Below are 11852 nucleotides of genomic sequence, written 5' to 3'. Positions count from 1 at the left end.
GAAATGTATACATGTATTGTATATGTGGCTACTAATTAAAAGCTTTTGCAGAAAGTATCTATACTTAAGGATTTATAAGATGCATACTATTTGACATGGAAGTTTTTCTTCTCTATTTCTACTTTATAGAATATTCAAATACATTCACGGAGATGTATATGTAATAAAGTTTCATGCAACAGTATCTACAGCAAAACGTTAGCCAAACTGTCTGGAAAGATAGAATCCAAATGTTAACAGTGTAACTGGAAAGGCAAAAAATCAGGAGAAAGGATTATGGAATCAGTTTTTATTCAACGTGCTTCTATTTTTTTATATATATATTTTTTATTTTTCAACTATGAATTCTTACATTAATTGTAAAAATCTTCAATTTTAAAAGTGATAAAGTGGAAGTGCAGAAATAACTCATCCTCTCTGAAAGTACAAATATACTTCTCAGAAAAATAAAAATGGATGTACATAGTCATATCATGTTTCATCTTGATTTCCTGAACATCAGTTAAAAAATAGCTCAGTGTATGGCCTATTTCTTCACAATATATATGAGGGATACCATATGTTGCAGGAAAATTCGGCCAAAATAGAGGGGAAAAGAATATTACTAATAGTTTCTGAGTTAAATCTTCATCTTTCCATCAAAATTAATTCCACTTGAAATCAAGTCAAAGAAGGTGCTTGTCAACCCCCCTCCCCATGCAAATGAATCTCCAACATTTAAAGCATCTATATCAAATTTACAAGTTATCTTACATATGCAATTAACAAACAGCCAGTGTCAGGAACACAACATTTACTTGCATCTTGCAGGTAACAGACGGATGCACCAGAATGTCGACTACTTCATTTATCTTCTGATAGTTTGAGATCAACACTAGCATAATTCTTCTCACAAATAAAGAAAAACTGCCTGGTGCACACTGTGGCAGCTACTTTGGTTGCTGTGACATATGCACAGTTGTTGTTTATTTTTGAATTCAACAGATTTCTGTTAAAGAGGGGAAAAATAAAAATTGAGTCTAATATTCAGACATAAATCATATTTCCAGTAGATATACTACTATAGACAAGAAGGGAGTTATACGTTTAGTTATCTCTCTATTTATTCACTTAACAAACATTTCTAAAATATTATCATATTACCAAGATTCTGGAATGTAGATACAGAGTAAATCTATTTCTGTCCTCAAAGAGTTTACACAAAGAGAGGGAAAGATGCATTTATTTGGCACAGAAGAGTGGCTTCTAACTCAGACAAGGGGGAAAGAGTTTGCCAAGAAACACAGTTTTGATGTGGGAAGATTTTAGCTGACTGAATCCCTGCATAGAATGTGATGCATACTTTATGAATGATTAAATCAATGCACGCACAAATAAATAACTGATATACTTATCTCATAAATTAGTGACCCCAAAAAAAACATAATTCAAAAAGATGCATGCACCCAATGTTCATTGCAGCATTATTTACAGTAGGCAGGATGTGGAAATAACCTAAATGTCCATCAACAGAGAAATGTATAAACAAGATACAGTACATATATTCCATAGAATATTACTCAGCTATAAAAAAGAATGAAATCAGGTCATTTGCAGAGACATGAATAGACCTAGAGACTGTCATACAGAATGAAGAAAGTCAGAAAGAAAAACAACACGTATATATATTGTACATGAAGGTGAAAGAGGAGAGTGAAAAAGTTGGCTTAAAACTCAACATTCAGAAAATGAAGATCATGGCATCTGGTCCCATCACTTCATGGGAAATAGATGGGGAAACAGTGGAAACCATGTCAGACTTTATTTTGGGGGGCTCCAAAATCACTACAGATGATGACTGCAGCCATGAAATTCAAAGATGCTTACTCCTTGGAAGAAAAGTTATGACCAACCTAGATAGCATATTGAAAAGCAGAGACATTACTTTGCCAACAAAGGTTCATCTAGTCAAGGCTATGGTTTTTCCTGTGGTCATGCATGGATGTGAGAGTTGGACTGTGAAGAAAGCTAAGCGCTGAAGAATTGATACTTTTGAACTGTGGTGTTGGAGAAGACTCTTGAGAGTCCCTTGGACTGCAAGGAGATCCAACCAGTCCATTCTGAAGGAGATCAGCCCTGAGATTTCTTTGGAGGGAATGATGCTAAAGCTGAAACTCCAGTACTTTGGCCACCTCCTGTGAAGAGTTGACTCATTGGAAAAGACTCTGATGCTGGGAGGGATTGGGTGCAGGAGGAGAAGGGGATAACAGAGGGTGAGATGGCTGGATGGCATCACTGACTGGATGGACGTGAGTTTGAGTGAACTCCGGGAATTGGTGATGGACAGAGAGGCCTGGCGTGCTGTGATTCATGGGGTCACAAAGAGTCGGACACAACTGAGTGACTGAACTGAACTGAACTGAACACACATATATGGAATCTGAAAAATTGGTAAAGATGATCTTATTTACAAAGTAGAAATAGAGACACAGACGTAGAGAACGAACATATGGACACCAAAGGGGAAAGGGGGCTGGGTGGGATGAATGGGGAGGTTGGGACTGACATATATACACTATTCCTACTATGTATAAAATATGTAACTAATAAGAACCTTTTGTATAGCACAGGGAACCCTACTCAATGCTCTGTGGTGACCTAAATGGAAAAGAAATCCAAAAAGGAGGGAATTTGTGTTTATGTGAGATTTATGTATATATGTTGCTGATTGACTTCTTTGTACATTAGAAACTAACAGCACATCGTAAAGCAACTATGGTGGTGGTGGTTTAGTCGATAAGTCATGTCCAACTCTTCCGACCCCATGAACTATAGCCCACCAGGCTCCTGTGTCCATAGGATTTTCCAGGCAAGAATACTGGAGTGGATTGCTATTTCCTTCTCCAGGGCATCTTCCTGACCTGGCGATCAAACCCTGGTCTCCTGCATTGCAGGCAGATTCCTTACTGACTGAGCTACCAAGCAACTAAAAATAAAATAAATTAATGATTAGGATTTAACCAGATGAAGAGTGGAACTACAGATAATCCAGATAAAGGATATAGTATGTGCAAATGTGCAGAAATATAAAAGAGTGCATCTCATGTGATTAACTGCAAATTTGGAACAAATCTTTATTACAGCAAATAAAAGGCACTCTAAATACTAGTGTAGTGTAAAAAGGACCAAATTCAGAAGTAGGTGACCTAGTTCTCAGCCCATCTCTGCCACTTGTAGTTGTTAAGACTTTTTTAGTTTATTTATTAATAGTATCTGTCGGGGGGGCATGTATATAATCTTAAAAATTATCATAGAAAATTACATCATGAAAAATGGGGAAAAACATAGCACACTGAGTCCAACCCAATTCATTTTCAGATTGTTTCTTAATGGTGTATTATTTGTAATATGAAATGGGCTTTGCTAGACAGTGATGAAATCTAGATAAACAGTGAAGATATTTGATTTAGACCATGGAACTAGTCATTGAGGGCTTCCCTGGTGGTTAAGCAATAAACAATCTGCCTGCCAATGCAGGAGACACTGGTTTGATATGTGGATTGGGTAGATCCCTTGGAGGGGGAAATGGCAAGTCACTCCAGTATTCTTGCCTGGGAAATCCCACAGACAGAGGAGCCTGGAGGGCTACAGTGTCAGCTATAGGATCTCAGAGTCACAACAACCTAGCTACTAAAACAACAACAACAGCAACTAGTCACTGAAACCCTACATTTCCAGCTACCCTCTATTTATGTCTATAAAATTCATTAATATCCATATTGATAATTTTTAAGTTGTTAAGCAACCATCCACCATAACCTGCCCATCTTGGATGGCTAGTGGAGGTGATGGAATTCCAGTTGAGCTATTTCAAATCCTAAAAGATGATGCTGTGAAAGTGCTGCACTCAATACGCCAGCAAATTTGGACAACTCAGCAGTGGCCACAAGACTGGAAAAGGTCAGTTTCCATTCCAATCCCAAAGAAAGGTAATGCCAAAAAATGCTCAAACTACCGCACAATTGCACTCATCTCACATGCTAGTAAAGTAATGCTCAAAATTCTCCAAGCTAGGCTTCAGCAATATGTGAACCATGAACTTCCAGATGTTCAAGCTGGTTTTAGAAAAGGCAGAGGAACCAGAGATCAAATTGCCAACATCCGCTGGATCATCAAAAAAGCAAGAGAGTTCCAGAAAACATCTATTTCTGCTTTATTGACTATGCCAAAGCCTTTGACTGTATGAATCACAATAAACTGTGGAAAATCCTGAAAGAAATGGGAATACCAGACCACCTGACCTGCCTCTTGAGAAATCTGTATGCAGGTCAGGAAGCAACAGTTAGAACTGGACATGGAACAATAGACTGGTTCCAAATAGGAAAAGGAGTACATCAAGGCTGTATATTGTCACCCTGTTTATTTAACTTCTATGCAGAGTACATCATGAGAAACGCTGGGCTGGAAGAAGCACAAGCTGGAATCAAGATTGCTGGGAGAAATATCAATAACCTCAGATATGCAGGGAGAAGGCGACAGCACCCCACTCCAGTACTCTTGCCTAGAAAATCCCATGGACGGAGGAGCCTGGTAGGCTGCAGTCCATGGGGTCACAAAGAGTTGGACACGACTGAGCGACTTCACTTTCACTTTTCACTTTCATGCATTGGAGAAGGAAATGGCAATCCACTCCAGTGTTCTTGCCTGGAGAATCCCAGGGATGGGTGGGTTACCGTCTATGGGGTCGCACAGAGTCAGACACGACTGAAGCAACTTAGCAGCAGTAGCAGCAGATATGCAGATGACACCACCCTTATGCCAGAAAGTCAAGGGGAACTAGAAAGCCTCTTGATGAAGGTGAAAGAGGAGAGTGAAAAAGTTGGCTTAAAGCTCAACATTCAGAAAACAAAGATCATGGCATCTGGTCCCATCACTTCATGGGAAATAGATGGGGAAACAGTGTCAGACTTTATTTTTTGAGGTTCCAAAATCACTGCAGATGGTGACTGCAGCCATGAAATTCAAAGATGCTTACTCCTTGGAAGAAAAGTTATGACTAACCTAGATAGCATATTGAAAAGCAGAGACATTACTTTGCCAACAAAGGTCCGTCTAGTCAAGGCTATGGTTTTTCCAATGGTCATGTATGGATGTGAGAGTTGGACTGTGAAGAAGGCTGAGTGCCGAAGAATTGATGCTTTTGAACTGTGGTGTTGGAGAAGACTCTTAAGAGTCCCTTGGTCTGCAAGGAGGTCTAACCAGTCCATTCTAAAGGAGATCAGTCCTGGGTGTTCTTTGGAAGGAATGATGCTAAAGCTGAAACTCCAGTACTTTGGTCACCTCATGTGAAGAATTGACTCATTGGAAAAGACTCTGATGCTGGGAGGGATTGGGGGCACGAGAAAAAGGGGACAACAGAGGATGAGATGGCTGGATGGCATCACTGACTCGATGGACATGAGTCTGAGTGAACTCCGGGAGTTGGTGATGGACAGGGAGGCCTGGCGTGCTGCGATTCATGGGGTCACAAAGAGTCGGACAGGACTGAGTGACTGAACTGAACTGAAGCAACCATCGAGTATTATGTGTTGTGTGCTGTGGATTAACAAAAGGTCAGAGACAGAATATTTTAGATTGGATGTGAGATGGTAAAGAAAAGGAAATGCTAATTAGGAGCATAAAAGGGGAACGAATTTCAAAGCAGGAGACCAAGAATGACTTCAAAGAGAAAACAAATTTTAACTGAAAGTATTACTGGTTGAGGAAACTGCATGAATACAAGTATAGAAACATGGAAGTCAGCAGTGTTTTTTGTAATGCCAAGGATGTTTTACAAAATTAAAATTAGAATTGCTCTTGAGGTCAGAAAATCTTGCTTAATGAAACTTATCTGTGCAATTCATTTCCATAGTTAACAAGTAAACTGAAGCTTTCAAGTGTTTTGGATACTTACAGTTTATATTGTATCAAAGAACCATCTTCCCACATCCAGGGGCTGACACTTCCTTTTCGAGATAATCCAATCCAATAAAAATAAGACACCAAAGACTGAACAAAGTTCTGTGAAGGAAGAACCCTATGTGTAATTTAATCCCTAGTCTTTTTTTTTAACAATAAAAAATGAAAATAATGTGAACGCACACTGCCATATTTTAAATGGATAACCAAGAAGGACCTAGAGCATGGAACTCTGCTCAATGTTATGTGGCAGCCTGAATGAGAGAGAAGTTAGGGGGAGAGTGGATACATGTATATATATGGCTGAGTCCCTTTGCTGTTCACCTGAAACTGCCACAACATTGTGTGTTAATTGGCTATATACCCCGATACAAAATAAAAAGAAAATAATGTGAAGATAAACAATTATGATTTTTACCAAAATCTTTTTTTTACATTTTCAATTAGGACTATTTATTACTGTCTAATCATTCCTTCTGCTTCCCTGGTGGAAGGAAACACAAGAGACACGGGTTTGATCCCTGGGTTGGGAAGATCCCCTGGAGAAGGGAAGGGCTACCCACTCCAATGTGTGCCAAAAGTATCAACATATTAAAAGATCCATTATTATTAAAGGACTTCAGAACAGAGAAACATGAAAAAAGGGCAACTCCCATAATGGTTTCATGAGAGATGCCTTTTTGTTCAGAAACCTCAGTTTCCTTCCTAGAGCAGATGTAGAGCATCATTACCAGAGCTTAATGTTTTTCTGAGACAAAACTAAAATTGAGACACTGTAATTCCCACCAACAAGGGATTCTTTTTATTTACTACAAAGTTTTCTATTTGACTTCAAAAGACAAGTTATTGTCATTTAACAAACACATGAGTTTCAGATGTTCTTTAAAAATTTTTAGCAATTTTCTCCTTGCATATAAAAAAATGGGAAAAATTTACAACTTCAGAACTCATTACCTGTTCATCTTCATCTTCTATCTTCAGCAGATGAGAGCCCTGGTTGGTGCAGAATTTCCGACTCTCTTCGAAGGTTTTATCTATGTCAGAAAAATAGTAGCATTTCTCTTCACAGCAAGACCATTTGTTCCTGTACTTTTCTTTAAAAAAAAAAAAAAAGTTTTTAAGTTAGTCTAATTCTCTTCCTGGAAAGTTTTGCTCCAGACATCCTTCCCAGCTCTACAGGACTTACTACTTTCCATGAGCTCTGAGGACATCACTGCTAACTCAAAATGCAAAATAACGTATCTGTCGTTCAGAGGGAAAGAGTACTTTTCTTTTTCTGCAAAGTTTTCTCCAAGATGCCATGGGCACCAGGACATGAATGTAAGAGTAGGAAATATTTAAGAGCACAAAAACTGTATTGCTTTTGATATTTAATTTTTGTATCAATACTAACAATGCTTTCCTCCAGGAACTCTCTAGCTTCATCAAAGTACGGTGACTATTAGTTTGGGTTTCCTTGGTGGGTCGATGGTAAAGAATTAGCATGCCAATGCGGAGACAAAAGAGACACGGGTTCGATCCCTGGGTCAAGAAGATTCCCCTGGATGAGGAAATGGCAATCCACTCCAGTATTCTTGCCTGGGAAATCCCATGGACAGAGGAACCTAGTGGGCTACACTCCATGAGGTTACAAACAGTTGGACACAAGTTAGCAACTAAACCACAACAACAGCAATTATTAGTTTAAAGAAAGAAAATAATCCATTTCTCCTTTCTCCTACCCATCAAATTTTACCATCTGAAAAATGTAAGAACAAAAAATAAAGTTACTAAAAAAGCATCTTTAAAGTATTTTCATAGAAGACAAAACCAAAGTAACTAAATTATATTCTAGCAAGAATATTTTAAGCAACTAGTTGCTAGTGGTAAGCAAAACACACAGAGAGTTAAAGTCCCACCAGAGTGCTTATCAAAACTAGTAGATGGATATAGATAAGAGTCTTATTGAATTGACTGTTGACCTGGAGAAACTTCAGGGAAGCTCTCTGAATTTTCAGGTTATCCATGACTTTGAGAGATAGGATGGGATTGCTTGCAAGGTAAATTTTACCCATATGACCAAGTCAGGAGTTGGGATATGTTTCAAGGGACTTGAGTTAGCAAAGTGATACACAGGACAGTTGTTGCTATTTGGTCCCTTAAGCCTTACCCGACTGTTTTTGCAACCCCATGCAACCCCAAGGAGCCTGCCAGGCTCCTCTGTCCATGGGATTTCCCAGGCAAGAATACTGGAATGGGTGACCATTTCCTTCTCCAGATCTTTCCAACCCAACAATCGAACCCACATCTCCTGCATTCGCAGGTGGATTCTTCACTACTGAGCCACCTGGGAAGTGACATAAGACAGTACCATTTCACAAGGGATCAGTGGAAAATATTGTCTTATAAAGAAGTAGGAAACTACTAAGCAATTATACTATATCTTATCCATACTAAATTGAATGCACTGAAAGATTTCCTTTGCTGATTGATATGACTCTTAAAGAAACTCAAAAGTTATTTCATTTCTTATTTGCAAAGTCAGTTAACTGACAGACCAATAAACAGAAACTACTAAATTTTGATTATCTACAGTTCAAAGATGCAGGCAAACCATGTGGCAAGAAATTGTATCTTCTTGAATAAAAAATATCTCTACCATACTTCACTTTTGTAGATCATGAGTTTAATAATAAAATGGAGATTGCCTAGCAATAAGTCATTATACCAGTTTTTAATTATGAGTGCTTGTATGTTACTACATACCTGAGTTTAACCAATCCTTTGAAAAGCATTTATTTTTCATAGGAGTCCTGGCTTTCTCATATTCCTGCGTGTCATTATCCAACATGTTCTGATCATATTCCTGCGGGTCACTATCCAACATGTTCTGATAATTAAAAGAATTTTGAAAATCTGAAAATCATCAGCAGAAGACAGTTAGTTAGTTAGACAGTTAGTTTAACAGGTAAAATATAAACTTTTTACACTAAACTTTTCATTTGCAAAATGAAGAAAATATATATATAATATTATAAATCAGAAAAAAAATTTAAATCTTCTCCCATAATTTCAATTTTGTTTCTCACATTCTAGAAACTGTATGAGAGAGTGAAATCTTCAAATGTCAACATAGTTCATTCTTTTTTTTTTTTTTTTTATTTCTCTTTTATTATTCTTATTTAATAAAGAAGAGACATACAATTAGTTTGTTGAAAAGTTAGAACCCAGGCTTTCTGGCTTCAAATCTCTCTATTTTCCTTTTATTTTTAATTTAAATTTATTCATTTTAATTAGAGGCTAATTACTTTAAAATATTGTTTTGGTTTTGCCATACATCAACATGAATCCACCACGGGTGTACACGTGTTCCCAATCCTGAACCCCCCTCCCACCTCCCTCCCCATACCATCACTCTGGGTCATCCCACTGCACCAGCCCCAAGCTTCCTGTATCCTGCATCGAACCTGGACTGGCAATTCATTTCTTATATGATATTATACATGTTTCAATGCCATTTTCCCAAATCATCCCCCCCTTAACTCTCCTTTTAGGAAAAGACAAAATGTTTAGATAAAATTTAACATAAAGAATGAAGTTTCTCAACCCAATAAAAAAGTGGAAAAAAAAAAACCTGAACAGACATTTCTCCAAAGAAGACATACAGATGGCTAACAAACAAATGAAAAGATGTTCAACATCACTCATTATTAGAGAAATGCAAATCAAACCCACAATGGAATATCACCTCACACTGGTCAAAATGGCTGCCATCAAAACGTTTATGAACAATAAATGCTAGAGAAGATGTGGAGGAAAGGGAACCCTCTTGCATTGTTGGTGGGAATGTAAATTGATACAAACACTATGGAAGATGGTATGGAGATTCCTTAAAAAAAAAAAAAAAGGAATAAAACCACCATATGACCCAGCAATCCCACTTCTAAGCATATACCCTGAGGAAACCAAAATTGAAAAACGCACATGTATCCCATTGTTCATTGCAGCACTGTTTACAATAGCTAGAACATGGAAGAAAACTAGATGTCCATTGATAGATGAATGGATAAAGGAGTTATGGTACATATACACAATGGAATATTACTCAGCCATAAAAAGGAATGGAGTTGAGTCAGTCCTGAGGTGGCCGAACCTAGAACTTATTACACAGAGTGAAGTAAGTCAGAAAGAGAGAGATAAATATCATATTAACATATTGTAACACACCTATACAGAATCTAGAAAAATGGTACTGAAGAATTTACTTACAGAACAGCAATGGAGAAACAGACATAGAGAATAGACTTGTGGACATGGGGAGAGGGGAGTGGGGGGTGAGATGTGTGGAAAGAGTAACATGGAAACTTACATTACCATATGTAAAATAGATAGCCAATGGGAATTTGCTGTATTGGGGAGGGAGACAGGAGGGAGGTTCAAAAGGGAGGAGATATATGTATTATACCTATGGCTGATTCATGTTGAGGTTTGACAGAAAACAACAAAATTCTGTAAAGCAATTATCCTCCAATAAAAACATAAATAAAAAAAAAGAATGAAGTTTCTGTAGAATACTTACACTTAGTAGCAAAAAATGCTGATATTCCCAAAAGGATGACACATATAATTCCTAGTATTACTGCTATAATACGTCCAGAAGATGCTGCTTGGAACACTGTCAAAAGAATGTGTAAACTGAAGATAAAGTGCCACAAGGCTACAATCTAGGTAATATTCTCTGAGCTTTTGTCTCACAAAAGCATACAGGTTAAGAATGAATTAGCACTGGCACGAAGTAGCTATTGTAACCCATTCGGTTCACAGGAGTATCATTTCACTTATTAAGGAAAAAAAAAAAAAAACTTACCATCTATTAGAAGTATTTGCCTCTGTTTTTAAATCATTGGTGCTCCCAATTTAAACATTATTTGATGATGCAAAGGAAATGAGGGGAAGGGATGTAATTTTTTCTTTTCTTTCCAAGTAACATTTACTTTTTTAAAATCACCAATCTGTTATTTCTTATCTTGCTTACAATATGCATGGTATTTCCCTTATTTGGAGCTGTGCATGTGCATTCAGTCATGTCTTTGTAACCCCATGAACTATAGTCCTCCAGGCTCCTCTGTCCGTGGGATATTCCAGACAAGAATACTGGAGTAGGTTGCCACTTCCTATTTCCTTGTAAATCTTATTACTTCTAAGATAGAAAAGAAAAACACCAATAACAAAAATATTGTTTTTAAAATTTAGATGACTACTGGAACCCTTCCTAGTTGATATTCAGAGGAGGGATATAGTAAGAGAGTGTCTCTGAGTAAATAAACATAGAGCTAAGAAATACTAATTACTATAGTCAATTAAGACCTAGTTAAGATTCAACTGAAAGACTAAGGGAAGAAATCACTTGCATTTCTATATACTAACAATGAAAAATCAGAAAGAGCAGTTAAAGAGTCAATCTCATTCACCCTTTCAACAAAAAGAATTAAATATCTAGGAATAAACTTACCTAAGGAGATGAAAGAACTGTACACAGAAAATTATAAGGCACTGATGAAAGAAATCAAAGATGACATAAATACATGGAGAGATATTCCATATTTCTGGGTAGGAAGAATCAATATTGTGAAAATTACCATACTACCAAATGCAATCTACAGATTCAATGCAATCCCTATCAAATTACCAATGGCACTTTTCACAGAACTAAAACAAAAAATTTCATAGTTCATATGGAAACACAAAAGACCCCAAATAGCCAAAGCAGTCTTGAGAAAGAAGAATGGAGCTGGAGGAATCAAGCTTCCTGACTTCAGGTTATACTACAAAGCTACAGTCATCAAGACAGTATGATAATGGCACAAACACAGAAATATAAACCAATGGAACAAGACGGAAAACTCAGAAATAAACCCATGCACCTATGGGTACCT

The 11852-nt window shown here is 37.3% G+C and overlaps 1 protein-coding gene across 1 annotated transcript in view; it reads right to left on the bottom strand.

Annotated features, from left to right (window-relative positions):
- Positions 1 to 305: 305 nt before the first annotated feature.
- The window catches only part of LOC109558577 (C-type lectin domain family 7 member A-like), a 54922-nt gene continuing 43375 nt past the window's right edge, over positions 306 to 11852 (bottom strand). The window contains exons 5-9 of the mRNA XM_070788741.1: positions 10496 to 10591; positions 8683 to 8832; positions 6892 to 7031; positions 5933 to 6039; positions 306 to 988 (exon numbers count right to left, since the gene is read on the bottom strand). Coding sequence (XP_070644842.1) covers positions 844 to 988; positions 5933 to 6039; positions 6892 to 7031; positions 8683 to 8832; positions 10496 to 10591 — 638 coding nt within the window. The 3' untranslated portion in view covers positions 306 to 843. The remainder of the gene's footprint in view (positions 989 to 5932; positions 6040 to 6891; positions 7032 to 8682; positions 8833 to 10495; positions 10592 to 11852) is intronic.

This window comes from Bos indicus, chromosome 5, assembly GCF_029378745.1.
Source record: "Bos indicus isolate NIAB-ARS_2022 breed Sahiwal x Tharparkar chromosome 5, NIAB-ARS_B.indTharparkar_mat_pri_1.0, whole genome shotgun sequence".
Taxonomy (NCBI): domain Eukaryota; kingdom Metazoa; phylum Chordata; class Mammalia; order Artiodactyla; family Bovidae; genus Bos; species Bos indicus.
This window is presented reverse-complemented; position numbering and strand designations above follow the sequence as displayed.